Genomic DNA, 25,994 nt, shown 5'->3' on the forward strand with positions numbered 1-25,994 from the left:
ACTGTATAAGGTTTGTGACATGGTTCTTCACTTTTTAGTATAAAGGAGCGCGTTACGTATGTGGGTCCTCTCCGGATACGTGATAAGACTACTTCTTTATGTGATTTTCTGAGATCTAGTAAGTTTGTTTGTTTTTAAATATAGGCGAATTTGGAAAAATTTGTTGTTTTGGCAATTGTTCCAGTTTCCTTGCCATTTCTTTCCATTAATAAGAAAATTGTTTATTGAAAATTTGTAGTCCGTGTATGGGACCTTTGTGTCACTTATTTAGAGTTTTAGGGAATTTTTGGCCGCCATATCAGCTTTTACATTTCCACGGAAACCATAGTGACTAGAAATCCAACAGAAGAAAGTTTTGTGTTGTATGATAGAATGGGTTCTTTGTAGCAGTTTGATTAGTAAGGGATTGTTTAATTTTTGATTTTTTTAATGATTCAAGTACTGATAATGAATCTACAAATATTACAAATTTCTTAGAATTTTGGTTTGTGATAATATCTAGAGCCAAGTTTATGGCTGTAATTTCTGCATTATAGACTGAGAAGTTATTTGGTAATCATTTTCTGCTGAATAGTGTTTTCTGAAATAGTGACACATCCCACTTTGTTTTGATCTTTGGAACCATCCGTGTAAATGTGTATCCAATTTGGGTAAGAATCCAGAATGTTGTTTAGTTTTTCTCTTTAGTCTGAGGGGTGAGTATATTGGATTTAGTATATACTGTCAGGTCTAGTATGACTTGTATTAATCAGACTATTGTTCTCATCTTGAGTGTGATAAACACAATGCTTCAGCCAATGTAACCTCAGACCTTCTTTAGGTGTATATTGTCAAAGTCAAGAATCTTTCTGTCAAACTCAGAATCTGCATAGAATTTCGAACAGAAACCATTGTTTAATCGACTGAGGTAGCATACTCTCATTCCATCAGCTAAGAGCCGGTAGAAGTTTCAATTAACAATTTGTATTCTGAGTATCGCCCATACTGAAAATTGAACCATCAACTCTCAGAAGATCACTTACAACTGAATTTTACCAAGTATTTCATCTATTAAACAAACTTATTTCAATTACCTTTGCAATCTTCTTAGCAATTTTAACTTTTTCCTTTTTGTCTTCTTTCCGTTTTCCTTTCTGATCTCCGTTATCTTTCAGATCGTCTGTCTGACCCTGCGCATGGGTAGGTGCAAGCAGATATGTAGACTTCTCAGCATCCCAATACAAGAATTTGCAAGATGTTGCATTGTAATAATACTACACAGAGAAGAAAAGGGAGTAAAAGTATTATGATAATGGCAGGAAAAGGAAAAAATAGTTTGCTTTGCAGAAAAAATAAAAGTAAATAAAGATTCAATGATTTATGAAAACTCTAGAAAAAAAATATGATAAAACCACAAGTTCAACATTCTATTGTAAGAAATTGACATTATAATAGGAAATAAAAAGCCAAGTAAGAAAGTGTTCTACAACCTACCTGGGAGGTGGCATCATAATAAAGACCTGTAGACGGATCATAATAGTAACCAGAACTCTCATCGTATTGATATGTGCAGACATCAGGAGAAGCTGAAAAATAATACAAGAATACTTAGAATAAAAGTTATAAATTAAACAGAACTTACATTACTGTTTAAAATAAAATAAATTACAACAAGCAAAAATTATACTCTTTCCGATTGCAAATTTTTGCTAATATATACAGTAGACAAACATACTAAACTAACACACCATATTGAAATAGGAGAGGAGGAAGTAATGCCTGCTGGAGGAGGGGGTACCATGGCAACAAAATAGATACTACTCTATCCTCTTAAAAGAGAAGTCACTGACTGGGAGAAAACAGATACAACATTACAAAAAAATACGGGGGAGATAATTACATACCTGGGAAGATGGTATCATAACAAAAGAAGTGATACTACACTACTCTCTACCCACTATGTTGAGCATCGAAAGATGGTACACTTGTTTGGTTGGTTGTTTTTGTTTTACGGCATATCAACCTTTTTCAGGTTATTTAATGTCGAATCTAGTTATTTTAAGGAACGATTTGGTCAGAGTGGACCTGGGAGCAATGGCAATTAAAGGGTGGCTCCACACTCCCCAAGGCCCGCAAGGTGGGGCCTCACCATCAGATATAGTTTTAGGTAATATCCAGGACCTTTGTATAAAGGGTTCTTTTTAAATTTTTTTATAAAGGCCAATTTTTTTAAGATATGAGAGTATGGTATAGGGATTGTATTTATCAAATAACTCTTTAATATTTTCTTTAATGTTTTCTTTGTAGAATAGATTTCTTACTGTTACAAAATCAGTTCATTCAATTAATATGTGTTTGATTGTGATTGGTGTTTGACAAGGTATACAGATGGGTTGGCTTTCTTTTTCTTTAGGAGATATGAGTGGGTTAAGTGAGTATGGCCTATTTTTATTCTTGTTAGTTTGACTTCTTTTGTGTTTAGTTTCGTATTTTGTTCTTGTTTTTTGATTTTTGGCATGATTTCGTGAAGTTTATTGTTAGGGTGTTCATTCCAGTAGGTTTGCCATTTCTCCGTTGTATATGTGCTGATACATCTTTTTAGATCTCTGTATGGAATTTGAAAATTTGCATTGATTGGGAGATTTAAGGCGTTTCTTGCTGCTGAATCTGCTAATTCATTACCTTTAATACCGGAATGGCTCGGTATCCAGCAGAAAATGATTTCTTTTTTTACTGTTTAGTTCAGTTAATTTTTGGAGTAATTATTGCGATTAGGGGGTTGTCCATCTTTTTATTTTTAAGCGCTTTTAGAGTAAATTGGGAGTCTGAAAGGATTATAAATTTGTTTTTTTTTGTTATTGGAGGCGAGTTTGAGAGCTAGGATTAGAGCATGTATTTCAGCACTGAAGATTGAGGTTTCTTTTGGGAGGTTTGATTGTTTTTTTGATTGATTTATTGAGTATTGCTGCACTGGCTGTTGCGTTATTTTGTTTAGACCCATCTGTATAGATGTGTGTGTGGTCTGGATACTTTTCTTCGATTTTATCGAGATCATCATAAGTTATTGGATGAGTATGTTTCTTTTCATATTTACTTTAACTTAGGTCAATGTTAGGGGGATACGATTTTCTAGGGAGGGGTTTTGAGTAGGACAGTTTTGTGAATTTTAGTTATGGGTAGACTTGCTTCTTTGGAAATCGATTTTATTCTAAATCCAAAGGTTTTGATTGCATTTTCTCTTTGGTCGAAAAGGTGTTTACGGTTTGGATTTAAAGTGCTATTAAAGTGTGCTGGGTTTGTGGGGTTGGCTGTAAGTTTTGTGTATTATTTTAGACCAAGATTTTGATTTTTCAGCATTGGAGGAGTTTCATGTGCTTCTGCATACAGGCTTTCTACAGGGGAGGTTGGAAATGCTCCTAGTGCTAGACTTAGTCTGAAGTGGCATATTGTGTTGAGGGTTTTTAGATACGACTTTCTGGTCGATTAATATATGAAGCTACCATAATCTATTTTTGATCTAATTAATGCTCTATATATAGTTTGAGTAGTGTGTTCTTGTCAGCTCCCCAATCTGTATGGGCGATGACTCGTAGGAGTTGTAATGCTTTATTACATTTGGTTTTGATGTGATTGATGTATGGAATGAAATTTAGTTTTTTGTCAAAAATGATTCCCAGGTGCTTGTGTTCATTTACGAATGGAATTTTTTCACCTTCAATCTGTAAGGTTGGGTCAGAGTGGAGTTTGCGTTGATTACAGAAATGGATGCATTTTGTTTTAGTTTTGGAGAATTTGAAACCATTTTTAGTTGCCCATTTATTAATTTTATTTATGTTATGTTGTAGTTTTCTTTCAATAGTGTGAATGTATTTAGATCTGTAACATTGAGCAGTCATCTACATATAAGGAGCTATGTATATCAGGAGAGAGCTCTTTTATAATGTTATTGAGTTTCATGTTAAAGATAGTTGTTGATAATATGCTGCCTTGGGGCACTCCTTGATTTTGTGGGTCTGATAAAGTGGAGTCTATGCGAACTTGGAAAGATCTGTCTGTTAGGAAGTTTTTTTATGAATTCAGGTAATCTGCCTCTTAGTCCGATGTTGTGGAGATCTTTTATGATACCGTGTTTCCAGGTAGTTTCATATGCTTTCTCAAGATCAAAAAAAAAACAGATGTTACGTGTTCCTTGATAAAAGCTTCTCTGATATAATTTTCGAGGTTAGTGATGTGGTCTATACATCCTCGATTTTTTTGGTATCCACACTGGACTTCAGAAATTATTTTGTTGTCATCTAGATACCATAGAAGACAGTAGTTAATCATTCTTTCGAACATTTTGCATAGGCAGCCTGTGAGAGCTATTGGCCTGTAGTTTTCTGGGTTTGATGTATCTTTTCCCAGTTTGGGTATTGGTATTATTGTTGCATTTTTCCATGAAGTTGGGAAATCTTTTGTTTCCCATATTTTATTATAAATTTTGAGAAGGAGTTTTAAATGATTCTGGTGGAATTTCTTTAAGGAAGCTGTAGTGCACTTCATCTGGTCCTACAGCTGAGTTATGGGATTTTTCTATGGCGGTTTCTAGTCCATTGAGTGAGAAGATTTCATTGTAAGGCTCTTGGTTTTTGGAGTTAAAGTTTATTTTGTACTTTTCTTCATGTTTCTTAAGTATTTGGAATTGTCTATTGTAATGTTTTGATGATGAGTTTTCGGCAAAGGTTATAGCTAGTGTGTTAGCAATATCTTTTTTATCAGTTATTTTCTGTTTATTTGTGAGAAGGTGTTTGATTGGATTTGGATTATATTTTCCAGTTATTTTCCTAATCATTTCCCAGACGGTTTTGGGTTTAGTGGTGATGTTGATTTTGTTAACAAATTGTTGCCAGCAGGATCTTTTGCATTCTTTAATTATTTTTTGAGTTTTAGCTCTTTGGTGTTTGTATTTTATTAAGTTGTTCGTTGTGGGTTGTTTTTTAAATTTTCTTAAGGCTGCCTTTCTCTGTCTAATGGCCGTTTTACATTCTGGATTGAACCATGTTTTTTTTTGGGGGGGGGGGGCCAGGAGGAGAATTCCTGGGTATGCATTTTTTGGCTATTGTTATGAGTACTTCCGTAAATTTTTCTATTGTTTGGATTTGATGTTCTGTTAGTTTTAGTGAACAAAGTTCTTTAAATTCGGCCCAGTTGGCTTTGTTTCGGTTCCACCTGGGTATGTGGTTTTGGATGGAGTTACTGTAATTGATTATAAAAGGGAAGTGATCACTTCCACAGGGTTCTTCGTAAGTGCTCCATGTATAATCCAAGAAGCTGGATGGATCACTGGCACTAGTTGATCCGTTTGTTGGATTTAAGTATGTGGGATTTTTTTGATTGAGAAGACACAAGTTATTTTTGTTAACTAATTGTTCAATTTTGTTTCATTTTGAGTTTGTGACTTCACATCCCATAACATACTGTGGCAGTTAAAGTCTCCTAGAAGAATGAATGGTGGAGGTGGTTGTTTTATTAAATTTTCTAGTTCATTTTCATTTATTGGTTCATGAGGAGGGAAGTATATTGAGCAGATTGTGATTGTTTTGTGTAATGTGACTTGAGTTGTAATTGCTTGGAGATTTGTTTTGACAGAAAAATTGCTTTGAGGTATGTTATTCCTTACAAGAATTGAGGTGCCTCCATTAGCACAAAGGCCTGTGTTATGGAAATAGTTGTATTGTTCATAGTTTGGTGTTTTGAGATGGTTATTGTTTTGTAGGAAGGTTTCTTGTAAGCAAACAATGGCTGGGTTGAAGATTGAGATAAGTTCATTATAGTTAGATCTTATTCCACAATTCCACTGGATAATTTGTTGTGTTTTATTTCTATCCATGAGGATGTTTAGTTTTCCTCTATTTCCATCTCTTTAGAAGTAGAAGGTTTATCTTTTGTTGGAGTTTGTGTCTTTGGTGAAGTGTTTTGCTGGGTTTTTTCTTTTTTTTGTTTCGATCTGGACGTTGATCTGGATCTTGCTTGAGATGTTGCTGTTTTGGCTTCTTGTTCATTTTTTCCCCTCTTGATTACTTGTGTTTAGTTTTTTTTTTTTTATCTAGGGTGTTTTCGGTTTCCATTTTTACTAGAATTTGGAATCAATTTTGAGTGTCTATTGTTTGGTTTTCTTCTTTTCTGGAACATTCTTTATTTGCTGTTTTATCATTGCTTATGTTTTTATTAATTTCTGGTGATTGTTTTCTTGGTTTCTGTGATAATTTTTTTAATGGTTCTGTTGTGGATGGAATATTATTTTCTTTGTTTGGATTTGTTATTTCTATTTTGTTTCCCAGATTTGAGTATTTTTCTTTTAGGCTATTTTGAAATTCTGGCCATTCTTTAATGTTTAATGTAATCAGTTTGTTTATCAGTTCCCTATATTGATCATGTATTTCATTATGTTGGTATGGTTTAGTTGTCTTTTTTGTTGTCTCAGCATATGTGTTATCTTTCATGTACGTCTCAATTATTTTTCTGGCTTCTGGAAAGGTTGTGTTTTTTTTTGTACTTTACTTCTATAATTTCTCTTTCTTTTTTATATGCTTTGCATATTTTAGAGAAGACCGGGTGATCTTCTTTGCAGTTAGCGCATTTCACCTCATTTATGCATTTTTCTTCGTGTGGTCAGGCTCTTTGTTGCCACATTTTCCAAATATTTTTATTCCTTTACAGGTTTCTTTATGATGTCCATATTTTTGGCAATGGAAACATCTTAATGGGGCTGGGATATATTGGTCCACTTTTATATTTAAGTAGCCAATTTTTATTTGTTAAACGTTAGTATGTATGTGTTGTTGGTGGTTATTTTATTGTTTTTTTTTATGTTTATGCGGATGTGGTTGATTACTCCTTGTTTTTCTAATTCGGTTTTTATTTCTTCAGTTGCTAGCGATAGTTCATAACTTTGAATTACTCCTTTCGGAGTGTTTAGTGTTTTATGGGGAAAGACTTTGCACTTGTACTCATGGAAGTTCTTCATTTTGAGTAGAGATTGAACATCTCTAAGATTGGTTATCTCAACTAGTAGATTTCCATCTTTTGTTCTTTTGATCATTTTTGGTTTACTTTTTGTGGATAATAATAAAATAATAATAATAAAAAAATTGGAAATTTATCACCTTTCCTAATAGAAAAAACTATTAGGAAAGGTGATAAATTTCCAATTTTTTTATTTTCTATTAATTCAATAACCAAGAATCGTGGGAAGTTTCCTTCGTCTATAGTTGGAGCGGTTTTTCTAGTTTTTAATTTTTGTTCTTCATCTGAGCTTGAGAGGTCAGAGTCAGAGGAATGGTTTCTTTTAAGGGTTTTGAGGGGGATGCATTTGTTTTTATCAGCCATGGATTTTGGGATTTATTTTTCATCAACCACGCTCCCTACCCACCTCGGAGTCCAAAATTGGGGCATAGTAAGGGGGAAACCCATCCGCCTTGACCATGTCGGGGCTACGTGGAGGATATACTCTTTTGGTAAGGAGTTCTCAAGCACTATATTTTCTGTTCAATATATCCTCAAAAATACATTTGCTCAGATGGAGTGTTGAGTTCTGGTCTTTCCAATTGATTGACCCTTGCCACCGCCTTCTAGCACTTACTTGGTTTGCCTATTTTTTGTCGTGGGGGAAGAAAAATAATTAAAAAAAAATTTAAAAAAAAAGATAGGAGTACCTTTAAGTTTTGTTCTTTGTTGTGGTAGTTGGTACTTTGAGTGTAAGTGCTAGGGCTTGGTGTGACTGGCCGATTGGTCGGATCGGGCTTCTCCGACCGCCCGTCTAGCCGAAGTAATGTGTTGCAATGCCTAGACTTTTATGCATCCAGGTCTAGGTTAGCTCAATCACCAGGATCACGTCCTAAGGCATTATGGGTAGCAACCCACGGCTAACTGGTTGCCCCATTGAGGGATTTTTACCCTCTGCATGGGGGGCAGTCGGTTTATTCTAGTGGCCTACCAACAGGGCAAAAAAAAAATAAATAAATAATGGGGGGGGGGGGGGTAAGTAGGGAAGGAAAAGGAAAGGAGAGGGGAAGGGGGTGGTTGTTTTTGTAGAACATAATTAAGTTTTACAAAAGAGAATAGAATACAAAAACAGAAAATCGATGTAGGTGCATTTCATCTCAGGAAGCCAATAGAGAGCCTGATCTGGTAGCACCAGACACACGTTTGGAATAGTATAGTAAACTGAACTGAGCACTACAATATGGTAAGAGTAATTTTAGCTTCAGGTAGATACAAAATCTACCCCATATGACCCTTTTAAGTTAAGATTTAAAACCGATCGTATTTTTATCTTTTCTTTCATTTCCAAGTTTAACATTGATGCAGTGCTCAAGAGAATGACGATAAACACTAATATATAAAAATCTAATGGTATATCTTTATCGTCCACGTGTAGCAAATGAGTTGAGCAAGTGAGTCATTGACAGTTGGATGGTGCACGAGAATTAACCAAAGTTACTACCCGGTTGCTTTTTTTTTTCCATCGCTAGACGTGATTAATATAACACTTCTGGATGCCCATTCATCTTCAACTGACACTCATACTGAGATGTGTACTGTTCATTAAAAGACCGAGTCCTTTCTCTCTTGCTTTAATAGCTATGAATTTTGTTCAATAAAGCCTTGGAAAGAGGTTTTGTTTTACATCTTCATTCATTTACAACACTACAGTTTATTGAACAAAAATTTATTTCCCTCATGGAGAAGATCATTTGTCCAGACAAATTTGACGTATCCTCGGCAGACCCTCAGGCTAGCAAACTTTGGAAATTGTGGTGCCGTACCTTAAATTACTATTTATCAACTATTGCTTCGTTCAACCCTGATAAACTTAAAGTTCTTTATTTAAACATCAGTCCCACCGTTACTGACGTTATCGAGGGTTGTTCAGGATTTGAACACGCTGTCGAATTACTGAAAGGTGTTTACGACAAGTCTCCAAGTGTTACTCATGCTAGACATTTGCTTTCCACGCGTCTGCAACAAGTAGCAATACACATGAAAAAATTAAAATAGCTTGAAATATTTCAATATTATCATGCATAGAAAGAGCTTGATGAGCTAAGAAAGAATCTTTTTAAATTTTTAAAATCTGATTAAAATTAAGGAAGTTATGGCTATTTTTGTGCCTCACACGTTTGGATATTTTTCCCTCTTTAAGACCATATGTGTTTCGTCACATTTTTTACACTACTTTTTCAGTAAAAAGTCATATCTTTGTTAAAACACAAGACTAAGAAATGAAATTTACCATATAAGTGTATTTTTGTACAAGGAATCAGAATATGCAACTGAAAATCTCCCAAAGTTTATGGTTTCCAAATAATCTGCAGTAAATGTGCATAAATATGCAGCAATTCCTTAAAAATGCCATGTATCCATAAACAGAAAAGAAGTTGAATTGTAATGTGCTTTATGTACAAAAAACTTAAATCTAAACATAAGACCATTTAAAAATGAATATATTGCAATATTTCTTTGTTATTATTGTAGATTAACACCTTCTGTTTAACCCCACTCAACTCCTTCTGACCACCCCTCAAAAATGTGATTCTACCTTTTTAGGAAATTATGTATAAAATGCCATGAAAAACTTCAATGAAAGATAAAATTATTTTAGAATTGAATGTAAAATAATTTCCAAATATAGGTCATTCTAGCATTTTAGGGCAGTTAACTGGTTTTTTTCTATGGGAAAATATGCATGCTTTTTTTTTTTTTTTTTAAGATGATTATGTGTAGTTTTAAGAGGGTTTCTATGCAATGAGAATATGGGGAGGGTTGCCATTCGGACTTTGAATTAATTGTAGGGGCTAAGGAAAATTATGTGTGAACATACTGAAAACTTGACAGAGACAAAGCTAACAAAAACAATATTAGAGGGGGGGGAGCGGTTAGTTTCACAAAAATTTAATGTAAAATAATTCACCATTTCCTGGCCATTCTAGCATTTTAGGACAGTTAACCAATTTATTTTTATGTGTATTTTTCTTTAAGGAAGGATCTATTTTTTGTTTGTTTGTTTTAGATGCTTGTATGTGGCTTACAGAGGTATTTTGTTGGGGGGGGGGGGCTTGCCACTCGAACTTAGTGTTATTGTTAGGGTTAAAGAGTGTTTTAGGAATACGAACCGTTACTTCATTTTTGTTTTGTTGTCCTAACTGCAAAATGCCGTTTCCATTTCAAATAAATATTTTACAGAAAGTTATATATATATATATATGTGTGTGTGTGTATTCGACAGGTAAATAAGTCAGCAAATGTTATATTTAGTTTTAATTTAATAAGAAACTGCGTTGCGAAATTTCAAAGAAAATTGCATAAATTTGTTGATTTCTATTTTCGAGGTTGAAGGTGTTAATTCCATAGGTCGTTTATACTACGCTGGAGCAGGTTGTAAAAATATCTTTCGCTTAATAAGTAGAAAAAAAAATAGCGAAATAAAAAGCTTCCTAATTGTAGTTTGATGTGTTTTGTTTTAAAATTTCAAGAATATTGATATAGATTTTGAGGGTTTGTATTACTATACACATAGATTCGAAAAAGTTGTCAAAAAAACAAATATATAACAAATAAATGTTATCAAAAGCAAGTTACTTTTCTACCTAACTGGATAATTTTTTAGTGTTTTTATTTAATGTAACATGTTTATTCAGCTTGAAAACAGTGTTTACCGATGTTTTGGAAAATTTAAAATGGCGCCCAACTCTTGAAATGGTAAGTTTGGGGAAAAGAGTTAAAAATAAAAAAGTAGACAAAATACTGCTAGAAACTCGCTCAATATATGTTACCGTGACATAGGCTGACATATATTCGGTGAGTTTTTAACAGTATTTTGTATAGTTTTTTTTTTTTATTTTTAACTCCTTTTCTCAAACTTACTGTGTCAAAGAGAGTCGGGCCGGGCGCCATTTTTAATTTTCCAATACATCGGTAAACACTGTACGTTTTTCGAGCTGAATAAACATGTTACATTAAATAAAAACACTAGAAAATTATCCAGTTAGGTAGAAAAGTAACTTATCTTGCCTTTGATAACATTTATTTGTTATATATTTGTTTTTTGAGAACTTTTTCGAATCTATGTATAAACGAGATTTTGATACTTATTTTGATTTTGAAAAAAAAACATTTGTGGCTGTTCGCAGTAAAACATTGTTTTAATTCGCTGTTCAAAACTAATTTAAAGAATAAAAGTGCATGCAAGCTATATATCTACAAAAGTTTATTTTGTTTTTTAACCATGTTTTTAAATTTGACGAGAAATGTGAGAAATTGTAACAGATTCATAATGCCGAATTGGTTGGGATTGTTGTTATTATACATTCTGAAAACCGAATAGTTCTAAACTAATGTTATTCTGATAACAAAATAGCTCTAATTAAACATAAGAACATTTATATTCATATTTTCATGTTTTTCTTAATTCGTTCTTGAATAAAAATTAAAGAACGCGTGTTTACACTGTGCTATCGCTGATTCTACAGGCTGGAGCTGCTGCTGCTTCTAGTAATACTAACTTCATTTGACCAAATTCGAGAAATAGAAACAATTTTTTTTTTTCGGGTAGGTCCTTTTAAATTATCAATTACCGCGGTCCTACTCAACATAAAATAATATTTTTAATTGATAAAGATAGTAAAAAGATTGATTTACTTACTACTGGGTGTCCGAAGAATTTTTTTTTCAAAATGTTCGATACTCGTCATATTAAAGTCTTATTTTTAACACGACAAAAAAAGAAATGGTCAAAAATATTTCGGACACTTGACAGTATTAAGATTAACACCTCTACTGATTGGTTCCCAAATTTCATGACGAAATTCTTCACACAATCACGGTACGGACCTTTAGAAAACAGGGAGGGTCATTACAAAACCTTACCGAAAACGCCATTTTATGACGTTTACAGTTTTATCACTTTATTTGCTTAAAACTCTTAAAATATATAATGTACATTCATATTTATTAATTCATTTGAAAGTATATTCATTTCCGAACAAAACAGTAGTAATTTGAAGACTTGAAGTGCTTTGGTTTAAAAAATATGGCTATTTTAGTAGAACTACCTTGAAATCTGTGATTATCCAAAGCGTTTTTTCGTCCGTGTGTATTACTACAACAAGAAAACGAGTCTGTCGACCAATATCTTCAGGTCTTGAATCGAATTGCCACTGACGTTACTGCTACTACTTACAGGGACGAATCTCTCCGTGATGCATTTATACGTGGTCTCCGGTCCTCAGTAATACGTACTAGACTACTTAAAACTGATACTCTCAAAGAGGCTACTCAATGTAGTAGGGCTTTAGAACAAGCTCACTTTCGTGCTGAATCATATGCTTCCCCGATTGGAGCAACCACTGCTACTGCTACTACCACTTCTATTAGAAGTAACAATGTGTCTACTTATCCTGCCGAGGAGGTCACTATTACTAAAATTGCTGATTCTACTGGTTCTCGTGATTGGTACAATTTTCTGCTGCCCTTGATGCTCATGGCAAGTGTTACAACTGTGGAGGGAGACGTCACTTTAAGGATGATCGGCGTCATTATCCTGCCCAGGATAAGGTATATCGAAACTGTGGTAAACTCGGTCATTTCTCCAAAGTTTGCCATTCTACTATACAGACACCTTCACGTTCAACTTCTGCTATTATGGTATCCCATGCTAAAGGTGATAGGTGCCCTCCCATTATTAAAATTGTTGAATTAAAAGGAAAAAGAATTAACTGCCCTCATAGACACCGGCAGTTCTGATAACTTTATCAGTGCTTGTATTGTTAAAACAATGAAGCTGTCTACTTCAAAACGTAATTCCGTAATTTCCATGGCATCATCCGCTGTTTCCCTAAAACTATCGGAATATTGCATGGAGAACATTTCCTTCAATGGTTGCGAGTATAAAGAAATTGACTTCACAGTTCTTCCTGATTCCTGTGTGGATATTATACTCGGAGTGCCTTTTTAAAACTACATCAGGATATCACTATTTCTTTTGGTGGATCTCAGGATATTCTAAAAATCTGCACCCTAACCAAGATCAGTTGTGGCCCTGTGAAATTGTTTCAAAACTTAACCCCTGACTTCAAACCTATTGCTACTAAATCCCGAAATTACTGTGCAGAGGATGCTAGATTCATTGAAAAGGAAATTCTACAACTGCTTGAGGATGATGTAATTGAAACAAGTTATTCACCATGGCGTGCTCAGATTGTTGTGACTTCGTTGCCTAATAAAAAGAAACGATTAGTAGTTGATTTCTCCCAAATTATTAACCGTTTCACTTTACTTGATGCATACCCTTAGCCTCGGATTGAGGATCTTGTGAACCAAATAGCCCAATATTGTATATTTAGTACAATTGACTTATCCAAAGCATACTACTAGATTGAAATTTGTCCCGAAGATCAGCCCTACACGGCCTTTCAAGCTGGAAATTGTTTGTACCAATTCAAACGAATACTCATGAGTGTCACTAATGGGGTTTCTGCTTTTCAGCGGTTTATGAATTTTTTTCATTTCTGACAACAAATTATCTGGAACTTGCTCATATATAGATGATATTACTATTTGCGGTAAAACTCAGGAGGAACATAATGTTAATTTGGAATGTTTTTTAAAGGCTGCCTCGACATATAACCTCGAAATAAACTGAGAAAAATCAAAGTTTTCACTTCATTCCATCAATTAGCTTGGGTACCAAATTTGTAACGGGACTATGCAACCAGATCCTGAGCATTTGAAACCTCTTTTACAAATGCCTCCTACTTCCAATTCAGATTCATTAAAGAGGTGTCTTGGAATGTTTTTGTACTATGCTAAATGGATACCTAAGTATTCCTACCAAATTCGTCCACTGGTTGAAAACAATTTCCCATGCCTCCTATAGTTATCAATTCATTTGAAAAACTTAAGGACGTTGCTGAATCGTCTGTAAAAGTTATTGATGATGAATTACCATTTACTATTGAAACTGATGCCTCAGAAAAGGCTATTGGAGGCACTCTCCTACAGGCTGAGAGGCCTGTAGCGTTCTTTTCTCGATCGCTAAACTCATCTGAAATACGACTTTACGTAGTCGAGAAAGAGGCTTATGCCATAGTCGAGTGCATCCGAAAATGGAGGGATCTCCTCGCTGGGAAGCACTTTACTATGGTAACAGACCAGCAAGCCGTATCTTTTATGTTTAAACCTGCTAACCGAGGAAAAATTAAAAATGATAAAATTATACAGTGGAAAATGGAACTTCTCCCGTTGTCATATGACATAAAACACTGTCCCGGAAGTGAAAACATTATTGCCGATGCATTATCGAGAGTATGTGGTACTGCTGCTTCTTCCTTGGAGGAACTAAAGTCACTACACGATTCATTAATACATCCTGGAGAACAGCGCTTTTGGCATTTTGTAAGATCATGAAATATGCCATATTCAATTGATGAAGTCCGGCGGGTGACATCTGAATGTACGACTTGTGTCAAAATAAAACCTCAATTCTTCGATTCTACTAATAATACACTGATCTGTTCTACTGCTCCCTTTCAGCGTCTCTCCATAGACTACAAAGGACCTGTCCCAGTATCTTCGACGGGATATTGTTGCATATTTACTGTCGTCGATGAATACAGTCGATTTCCTTTTGCTTTCCCTTGTCGCGATTGTTCTTCGCAAATCGCGAACTGCAATCCAGTGCCTGACAAATATTTTCTCCATATTCGGACACCCCTCATTTATCCATTCCAATCAAAGAACTTCGTTCATGTTAGAAAATTTTTTTAAATTTTTTGACGCGACTTGGAATTGAATCCAGCAACACTACTGCATACAACCCAATAGGCAACAGTCAATGCATACGCTACAACGGCATTATTTGGAACACTTATTAGCTCTGGAATCTAGACGATTACCCCTTAGCGCTTATCAAAATGTTCTACAGGATGTTTTAAATGCTATTCGCTCCCTGCTGTGCACTACTACAAATTCAACTCTTCACGAATGCATGTTCAACTTTGAAAGGTGCTCTTCTACTGGTACTGCTTTACCTGTTTGGTTCTGTGACCCTGGGGAGGTATTATTAAAACGGTTTGGTAACAGGAGCAAATATGACCCGATTGTCAAGGTAGTGGAACTCCTCGAAGCTAACCTACACATGCAAGAATACGACATAATAATGGCCGGGAAGATTCAGTAGGGCTGAGACATCTAGCTCGCTTTCCATGCTCTGATAGACCTCAAAATCCTGTTAAAAGTGTTTAACCCAACATTGCAAATGCAGGCCCGACCCAGTTGACCGAAATAAGTCCTGTTAGTACTACACCTAATACAGAAGATGAATTTGACTATAATAGTCAGAACCCTGAGAACCAACCTTCCTAGAGGACCACTGGTCCTTCAAATAGCGAACTACCTCCACGTCGATCTAACAGAATTCGCAGACCAGCCAGCGACTGAATTTATAAAACATAAAAACTATTTACAATCTCTTTTACAAGTGGGGGAGATGGTTATATTTTCATTTAAATTATTTGGTTCTTACTGTTTAAAATATTTTCATTTTAATTGTTTTGTTCTTACTAAAAAAAAAAAAAAGAAAAAAAAAAGATATGCAAATTCAGTTTCTCGCCACATGATTTTGCACGCGTTCCTTTTTCTTTAAAAGACAGTTCTTTTTCTCTTGCTTTAGTACCTATGAATTTTGTTCAATAAAGCCTTGGAAAGAGGTTTGTTTTAAATCTTCATTTACAACACTAGTTAGCTCCCTGCATAAATTCCTGTCATTACATAGATGAATGTTCAACTTTCAATCCAATTAAACTTCTTTTCAGATCTTTGCCATAAAGTAAGACTAACAATAAAAATTTTGGTTATTTATTTTTCTAAACACTAAATTCTGACAAAGAGACATAGGCTGAAGCTGGAAGTGGATGGGATAACTTCCTACATTCATGTATTTAAAAGAACAAAGGAAAAAGATTATAAAAAAAAGTAACATAAATGACAATAAAAAGAGATATAAAAAACTCACGATATTTTGGATATTCATCATTAATAGGCATTCCAGTTGGAGTTTGAAATGTTTGTTGTTGCATAATCGTTTGTTTAGAGACACAAGAACCCTTTTTGCTATCTGTTGCTGTGGTAGATGTTGCCGACGTTGCCGATGAGGTAGCCGATGCGGTCCTTGTGATATCAGTTTGACTCTCGATAGTTGCAGGAGCACCAACTGTAACTGCTGACGCACTAACAGTTGCTGTGGAAGACTGCGGAGTCTGGAAAGAAAAAGTAGGCTGTTTTGTTGAGATGTATTCTGTGATAAAGAAGCAAATATTCTTTGAATGTGATTTTGGATAACTTATACAAGAATCTCTGGGACAAAAGCCAAATTTCAAACACATTCTTGTTAGGCATAGACATCGCCAAACTTTTTTTTTTAAGGACTCATCTTTTTCATGAAGAAAAGTAAACATTGCCCTCTCCCTCGCTCAAAAAGTGAACATTTTCAAGTTAAAATTAGCCTCTTTAAAATTTGGTCATTTGGATAAATGATTAAAAACTTTCAATTGTAATATCAAACTAAATTATGGGATTCATTTTTTTGTGAGAAAAAGGGAATTCCCCAACATAATTCAAGTTAATTTTACTCTTGTTGTTCAATCCAACAATGTTGCTAATTGAATGTAAAGGGGTACCGATGTGAGGAGATAGGTTGGTTATCTGTTCACATTACATTTAAATGTCTTTCATTTTTGTATCTGGACATTTGTTTGCATCACTGACTGTATTCACAATTGCTGAAATACGAAAAAGGACCATTTTTTTTTTTGCTCTATCATAATTATTATGTTATGTAAGGTTTAAACAGAAAAATGTCTGCTCTTTCGTAAAAATAATTATTGTTCATTAAATATTCTTTAAAAAAAAATAAAAAAATGAATGGTTGTTTGTTTTTATATTGAAAATTCCAACAATTTATATCTTTAAAATATTCTCTTGCCATAAAAACATTGTTTCAAATGTTTTCTTTGACATAAACTGCAATACATATATTTATCACAGTTTAACTCATTTCAAAATAAATACTCTCTTTTTACTATGAAAATAATTATCAGCTAAATATTCTTTAAATAAATCTTCAGCGATTGGGGGATTCTATTTTTCAAAAAATAAGGTTAATGGGTGATAACGCACATACAAAGAAAAATTGACTTAGTATATAACTAAGCCTCTTGTACTCTATAGTGGTGTATTTGTTTTGGCTTGTCTTGAGGTTAGCCACTTCAAATACCTTGGATTAATTATCACTACAACAGGCCAACAGGAGGAGAAGGATATAAATGTCAACCTTTCTTTCTGTCATCTACAATCTTTAATATGTTAAGCCCAGTTAAGAAATTAAGCTAGCTACAAAAATCTGAGTTCATATCTTCCTCTTTAGTAAGAGTCCTGGCTGATGAGAGATGCAGACCTTCAAAGACTAGAGATTGATCACTACTGCAAAAAGAAACTGTGTGGTGGCCAAGCAAAAATGGTGAAACAGGTGGATAATTGATTATAGTGTTTGCCAATCCAGATCAGCTGTCACTCGTTTCAATGTTTTCAATTGTTGGCCTATGCTCGACATGCTGAGAATTCAGTGGAAAAAGCAGGTGCAATCAATCTAGGGCGAATGCTGCCATAAGTTCAAAATTCAAGTATAATTGTAAATGAATTGTGCTATTACATTTATTATAGCCATGTTTCCTGCATCTTCAGTTATGATTAACTGCAACCAGTTACAGAGAGAAGAAAGGATAAAATATGGATGAGGAAAATTTGACAGAAGAAGATAACTGGAGAGAGAAGAAGATAACTGGAGAGAGAAGAAGATAACTGGAGAGAGAAGAAGAAAATTGGAGAGAGAAAAAGGAGAAAAGAGCAAAAGAGGAAAAAATTAATAAAGTTAAAAAAAAAAAGAAAAAAAAGAGAAAGCAAGAAGGAAAGAGAGAAAAAAGAGGAAAAAGAAAAGGAGACAAAAATAAAAACTTACTTGTTTCTGATAGTGTTTTTGATATTGTTTCGCCGCTTGTGCTTGTTGGATTGCTGCTTGAGCAACTGCAGCAGCAGCATTAGTAGAGTCTCCTGAAATTAGACAGAATTTTTTTTTTTTGTTTCCATAATTACAAAACGCCAAAGCATATTCAATCATTAAGGCCTTTCAAATGGTAACACATTAACTTTTATCAAAACATTTTATGTACAAAAAAATTTATTGCTAAAAGTTCCAAGTTTTTATACCTTGCTATTTTTAACAGAAATGCTTAAAAATGGCATATTTCAGATAAATAGCAATTTGTGTGATTTCATTTTATGGCATGTCAACCTTTGTAGTCACTTATGCAGAGAAACAGGTATAAATATTTGAATCCCTTTTAATTTCTTTCATTAGGTCTTTCATCTCTTTTATCAATTGAGATATTTCTTCAGTTTTTATTTCTGGAGGATTTTTTGTATAACTTTGACAACTTTGATTTGTGTGTATTTTACCATTCTTGGTTACTTCTGAGTATCTTGCGTTCATAATTTTCCTGGCTTCTGAGAAGGTTATATTTTTTGTGTACTTTATTGTTGTTATTTCTTTTTCTTTTAGCCATGTTTTGCATCCTTTGAAGTCAGCTAAATGGTTTTCCTTACAGTTTGAGCATTTGGGGTCTTTTTTGCAGTCACTATGTTTTAGTTTTCACCACATCTTATACATATTGGTGATTTGGTACATTTGGATTGGTGATGTCCAAATTGTTGATAATTGTAGCACCTTAGAGGGTTTGGGATGTATTTTTCAACGTTCACTTTTAGGTATCCGATTTTAATCTCACTTGGGGGATTTGTGGAGTCAAAGGAGAGTATATATGTATTTGTCAATATAGTTTCTGCATTTCGTTTTATTCTTATTCTTTTTACATCTGTAACACTTTGGGATGCTAGATTAGATAAAATTTCCTCAGTCGAGCAATTTGATAGTTCGCTGCATCTAATGACTCCTTCTGAGGAGTTTAGGTATGGGTGGGGATAAGTTTTAATTTTGATATTGTTAAAGGTTTGCGATTTGAGAATTTCTTTAGCTTGTGTTTTTTGTTTCAATTCGATAAGTATGTTGTTATTTTGCAATCTTTTTATCATTTTGGGTTTTATTTTTTGAGAGAAAATTTTTTCCATTGTAAAAGGTGAAATTTTATTTATTTCATTTTTTTCAAGTGTTTCCATTACTAAAAATATTGTGTTTTCATTGATTAAGCAACTCTGTTCGTCCTCTGAACTTGAGATGTCGGAAACATCAGAGAAGTTTTTTTTAGGGGTAAAAAAAAAACTAATCAAAAAGGTTGTTTTTTTTCATTATCTTTGCTCCCCACCCACCTCGGAGCCCTATATGGGAAGTGCCTGGGAGGAAACCCATTCGCCCAGGCTCAACAAGGATACAAAGGTGATATACTCGATTTATGTGATATCATTTATGAGCACCTGTTTTCCTTTGATGTTACTTTGGGATACAAAGTAATTTAAAGGGTTTGCAGCCATGTCATAGATATTTCACTTCGTCGATTGACCCTCAGCCACCGCTTTCCATCATATATTAGGGAGTAGATGTTATTTGTGGGGAAGGGATAGGCATATTGTGTTGATAGGTTTATGGGGTAGGCGATATATGGTGGGGCTTGACGTGACCAGCTGATTGGTCAGATCGGGCACCTCCGACCGCCCGTCTAGCCCAGTGAGGGCCAAAGTGGTGTGTTGGGAAGTGGGGGTACTAAATCCTGACCTCCAAATCTCTCAACCACCAGGATCCCGTCCTAAGCGTATTACGGGTCGATACCTACGGCCAACAGGTAGCTCCATTGAGGGACTTCTACTCTCTGCAGGAGGGGTGGGGTGGGGTGGGGGGGGTAGTCGGCACATTCTGATGCCCCGCCGACAGGGTCCAGTGGAATCTGATAAAATTTTGAAGAATAATTTTTTAATAGAATATATTTATTATTTATTTATTTTATTTATTTTTTTTATTTAACCCATAGTTGGGACCCTAACAGGTACTACCACTCCGGGTCAGAGTGGACCTGAGAGCAATGGCAATTAAAGGGTGGCTCCACGCTCCCCAAAGCCCGCAAACTGGGGCCTCACCATCAGATATAGTTTAAGGTTATATCTAGGACCGGGAAGTAGGGAAGGAAAAACGAGGGGAGAAGGGAGAGGGGCTGTTGATTTTGTTTTTATAGAACATAATTAAGTTTTACAAAAGAGAATAGAAAACAAAAACAGAAATCGATGTAGGTGGATTTCGTCTCAGAAAGCCAATAGGCAGCCTGATCTGGTAGCACCAGGGTGCCAAAGGAAAGCCCAGAGCATGAGCACAAATATAATGGGATTAAGAACCCTTTTTGTCGAGGAATTGGAGCTCTTTTACATTTAAAAGCTCTATACCCAACCTTCCTTGTACTTGGATGGTATATTTTAAAATGTGTTACTAAAAACATGCTGTCAAAGTAGATTTACTTGGCACCGAGAAATGTCTATATTATAAACTAGAAGGCAAAGATGATCTAAGTGCAGCAAGCCCAGCAAACTTGTCACCTGAAGCTCATGAAATAACAATATCTTGGTCTCTTTATTTTTAATATGTATGCATGTCTCTCTCATTTAGTTTTTGTCACCACAAAAGACTTGTTGATCAGTTCGAACTTCGATATTAAAACAAAAGAACATTTTTATAAAAACAAGTATTTAATTCCAAGTCCAGATAATTTTCGAGAGAAAATTAATTCTATGGAAAACTCCTGCCAGTAATGATGCTGAAAACGCCATACAAGATCTGTCAAGCAAACATATAAAACCCTTGATCTAAAGGGGATGTGCCTATTGTTTTATCATGTTTACCAAACGAGGAGCTGGTTGTAGTGCCAGAACGTAACAACCGTTCCAGACGAACCAAGTCACACTCTCTGGTAAACTACAAAAGATGATCTTGTGACACAATTTTGAAAACGGGCTGAAGAAAGGGAGATAACTCCAAATCATTCAAACTTGGAAGATTTTAAAAAGCCATTTTTCACATGAGAAAGGTGGGATAGCATTGGGAAAACTCAAATCCATTTAAAAAAGATTTTCTTTATAAAAATAAAACTACTTGACAAATTTGCGTGATTTGTGATATACAATAATTTCATTCATCATTTCATACATTATACAGATTATTATTTATGTTTAATTTTTAATATAGCAGGAATTATGGACAAGAACCGATAACTGATAGCACACTAAAGTAAATAACTTAGATAATTTTAAGCCAACATAAAAATTTATTTATAAAAGATAATGGTAACAATCTAGACATCAAAGTTCTAAATATCAGGAAACTTAAAACTTGCAAAGTATTGAAAATATGAAGCTTCCAGAATCATACGGCATTAATTTGTTTTCCTATATATGGTGCTTTGTACTGTATTCTTTTAGAGACCTCATATCAAGAGACAAATGTCATGGAGTGCTGAACAGTAGAGATGTCAAATAATAAAAAAAAATAACCAACACAGAAAGATTTGGTTGTTTAATCTCACCTTGTTGAGAAAAGTTTTGGTTATTGCTGTAGTAGTTGGAGTCATAATTTGACGCCGTTTGTCCATAATATGGACTATTCTGGTCATAATAGGTAGAATGTTCATACCCAGATTGATTATAATAATAATCGCCAGTCTGTTGGTCATAATTCCATGACCGTTGTTGTTGCTGCTGCTGCTGTTGTTGTTGCTGCTGCTGCAGAAAAACAAATAAGTTAAAAAAAAAAAAAAAAAAAATTTTTTTTAGAAAATCATTTAACCAAAAAATAAAATTGAAAGTTTTATAAACATATCATTTTATGCACTAAGACTTTCAGGGAAATAGTCTGGAGATTGTTTATGACAGATATTATCTTCGAGATAGCTCCACAGATAAAAAAAAAAATCTTGGGAGTTATGACCCAGTGATTGAAAAGCCATTCAAGATTTTCTTCCTACCAATGAGACTATCACCAAAGTGCTCCACACATCATTGAGTGGTGATAACACAAAAATCTTGCAGTGTTCATAACTGAAACTTGGACAAGTGCAACATTGCAGTAAGGATTGCAAAGTGGCATATATATATATATATATATATATATATATATATATATATATATGGAGGGGGGGTCCTTCTCAATCTAACTATGAAGATAAAATAGAAACTAAGCATAAAAGATTTACACTATATTTTCTGATAGTTACTCAAAAATACTTCAATCTTTTGTTTTACTATCATCAAGTTCACCTTATCTATACTCCAATAATTTTGTGTGTGTGTGTGTGTGTGTATTGATAATCATATTAAAAACCCTTTTTTATATTTATTTAAAAAGAAAATACAACTTTGTTATATATGGGTCATGGAATTGCGTTCATCTGAAAAAGATCTAGCTAATTGGCATATTCTGTTAAACATTCATTTTAATTCCCTATTACTTTTTTTGGTTTTCTTATGGGATGATCATTTTTAGTTAACTATTATATTCATGCAGATATTCTACATAATTTATACTTGCATAATATTTATGTAAAAGGTTATAGTAAACACAAACCTCTTTCTATATATATTTATGTATGCGTATATATATTTGTTTAAATCGAACCCATGCATAATTTTATATTTGGTTTTAGCTGGGGAAAATTGGTGCAAAAGTGTAAAAATTGAAAAAAAAAAAAAAAAATTGAATCTGCTAGGTGAAGGTTGACCAACATTAAAAATATGCATGTGTAAAATAATAGCTATTGGTTCATGTTTTAATTTGTAACCTTGCAGCAAACATGTCTTCATAGCTCAGGCATTCATGTCAAAGGAAAAAGTAAATCGTAAGCTAAATCTTTTGGTTTCAATTGATGGCACACAAGTTTTTTTTTTTTAGTTTTTTTTTTTTTAAATCATTACAATATATTGGGTCCAATAAAATATAATAATAAATACAAGATCTGCATTAATCAAAATATCATAGTTAAGCGTATTTTACGACCGGGCAATGCTAGGCAGCCTGCTAGTTCCATCTAAAAATGTTCAATGCTATTGCTATCCTAAATCTGATAACGTTAAGACACATTTTTCAATGTTTCAAATCATTTCTCATTTTTCTTTCATTAGAATTCATACAAATTTTCAAGAATTTTCCAAGACCTTCTCCAGACAAAATTCAAGTTTTCAAAACAAGATTTGATAAACTAAGATATAATAAATCAAAACATTAGTAATTGACACTCATTTATCTCTATTTTATCAAGTATTTTTGAAGGTCAAAGAAGTTCTCTATCGTAATATGCAACAAAACTATTCAATCATTTACAGCTTAAGCTCACCTCTACACTACTGTCTACTTTGACATTCAGTGATTTTGAATCATTTTCAGTTCTTGTTCAGTTTGAAGGTTATCTTTGAGCTTAGCCAGTTCAGTTTTTTTTTAGGCTGACTTTCTGGTGTGATACTATTAAGTGGACTTCAGTCACTTAGTGCTGAAAGATGGGGGGGGGCAATAGACAAAGGAATATAGGAAGTGTCTGACAATAAACAAAGAGATGGGAAGTAGCAAACAATGAATCTTTAGGTATTTTTACATTGACCCTTTTAGATTTGACAATGACAATACAAGCCTACAAGGGAATGACAGCTTCCGGGTGGCTGGGGAAGCTTCAGAGACCGACACAGAGAAGACAGCCAGTTGACAACTAGATGCCGTTTGTGGCAGATGGGAGCTGATAACGACAACGGTTGAACAGTTTTTAGAGTTGACTGTGAAACAGAAATAGAGACAAATTGCGACTGACAGACGAATGTAATATTGATAGAACGGGAAGGAGACACACACACTCCCAAGTCCAACTGTTAAATATTGAGACATTGGTGTTGTGTTTTTCATGTTTATTTTGTTTTAATATTTATTCTTGTGGACCCATGTGTGTTCTCAGTGACAGTCACCAGCGAGAAAAACGACAATCAGGCCATAAGAAGAATAGTTGAACGAAAAATTCACACCACAACATTGGGAGTCGGCGATCTGTCGGGCCCACACACTTCTAGTCACACTGGAAAAGACGTAACTCTTGTACAAACAATATCGTAAATAATAATATAATGCAATTTCAGAAAAATGTATTTATTTCAATTTTATTTTTAATATTCCAATACAAAGTTTTACTGGGCATAAATACTATTTTCAAGGCCTTTATAAGAAATTTTTTATCTTTTCAACATAATCGAAATAAGGTCTTTTCAAAACAAAGTTCAAAATTCAAGGCCTTTTCAAGCCTGTGCAAAACCTGGTAATTAACCCTTATTTTTTCAATCTTTCCCTTTAACTTATCTCTTAAAGTTATTTGCCAGGAATGAAGACACTCTAAGATGTTTCTTTCAGTAGATGTCTGCAGCAGACAACATCAGATCAAATCAATAGTGACTACTAACAAAAGACCAAAACTAGCTAAGGATGCAGAGATCCCAAGTAAATAGAAAGAGAGACTGTTATAACCAGTATCCCCAGAAGACAAGGAGGAAGAGAAGGAGTTGAATATTGAAGAAGGACTAGTTGGTTCTGGGAAGAGCTACCAGAGAGTTTGGCTGCTGAACTTCTCCAATCAGATCAAGTCCATTTGGGACTCTCAGCAAAGAGACTTTGTCAATAGGAATATTTACTTTAAATTGACTATTTTTATATTTTCTCAGTGAAATTTAAATAAAGCACCTCAGTATCACCAATAAATTCAAATGTACAACAAAATCTTGGATTTTTTTTTCAAATGAAACCTTTCTCTATAAATTTGGGAGGTGAAGATATTCCCACTATTATCTATATTTGTTTCCTACCCAATTTATACCTGAAATTTATCCAAATGCATTCAAGAGAATCTGAGAATTTTAAAGTTGTTTTAGTTTTTATTCCTTTGTCATTACATTTGATTTAACTAACATGTTTTATATGTTAGCATGCATTGGACAACTTTAAGAAATGGATTTCCAAACTAACCCATCTCTGGCCAGGTCTTCATTTATCCTTCAAATCCATTTCCATCACTTCCTCTTGTATTTTCCATGACCTTACCCATGAACTGACCATGTAAGCTTAACTGTTCTAGGTCTAATCACCAGAACTCCATTCTTTCAGCATGCCCATAATATGGACATTTACAGTTCTGTACACATCTTAGACTGGATTGAATTTTCCTCCAAGATGAAACAAAGCCAGTCTTTTTAGACTAATTATACATTCATAATATCAATTTCATATTATTTGTATAGATGCACTCAACCCTCACTGACCAGGTTTTACTTCTATACATCGTCACACTGCGTACAAATGCCAAACAAAATTTACCCTTATTCGATAGAGAAATCTCAAACACTTTAGCTGACATAAGGAAACACAAACAGCTAAACTTACCATTTGATTACCCGCATAAGCATTTGGTCGGTTACTAAGGGTTGTCATCCTAAAAGGAAAATTCATATTGCAATTTTAAATAATTTAAAACAAATCCTAATTCAACAATTTCTGCATTCATTATATCTACCAAAAAGAAACCAAGATGTTTTAATGCTTCCTGAGACAACAATGCTTGGTAATAGGAATAAACAGAATTAAACATTTTTATGTTATGCTTTTTATAGTGTAAAAATGCTCTAAATTTTTAATACTTCTAATATAAAAAATTTTTAAAGTTATTCTTCAAGAGAAAAAATTTTGTAAATGACTACAATTTTTAAATATACCAATATAAAATGTAAGTATTAACTGAAAAGAAAAGATAACTAACAAGACTATTTTCAAAATAGCAGTTAAACATTTAAAAAAAAAGAAAAGTTTTTTTTTGTTTTTTTTTAATCAAAAAGTTTTTGTTCACTTGAAATATTACCTTTCTACACAATAAGTCTACTACACAACCTAAATTAGAATGGTACTTTCTATA

The 25,994-nt window shown here is 33.9% G+C and overlaps 1 protein-coding gene across 5 annotated transcripts in view; it reads right to left on the reverse strand.

Moving 5' to 3' along the window:
* Positions 1-25,994, reverse strand: part of LOC145303445 (RNA-binding protein 5-A-like) — a 93,621-nt gene that overhangs the window by 20,825 nt on the left and 46,802 nt on the right. For 3 of the 5 annotated variants that reach the window (XM_080144779.1, XM_080144777.1, XM_080144775.1), the window contains exons 11-16: positions 25,469-25,517; positions 21,591-21,786; positions 18,032-18,123; positions 16,031-16,274; positions 1,474-1,565; positions 1,074-1,253 (exon numbers count right to left, since the gene is read on the reverse strand). In XM_080144779.1, coding sequence (XP_080000905.1) covers positions 1,074-1,253; positions 1,474-1,565; positions 16,031-16,274; positions 18,032-18,123; positions 21,591-21,786; positions 25,469-25,517 — 853 coding nt within the window. The remainder of the gene's footprint in view (positions 1-1,073; positions 1,254-1,473; positions 1,566-16,030; positions 16,275-18,031; positions 18,124-21,590; positions 21,787-25,468; positions 25,518-25,994) is intronic. The other 2 variants (XM_080144778.1, XM_080144776.1) reach the window with 1 other exon arrangement.

This window comes from Euprymna scolopes, chromosome 19 (assembly GCF_053919585.1).
Source record: "Euprymna scolopes isolate OS-2025 chromosome 19, ASM5391958v1, whole genome shotgun sequence".
In the NCBI taxonomy this organism is placed as follows: Eukaryota; Metazoa; Mollusca; class Cephalopoda; order Sepiida; family Sepiolidae; genus Euprymna; species Euprymna scolopes.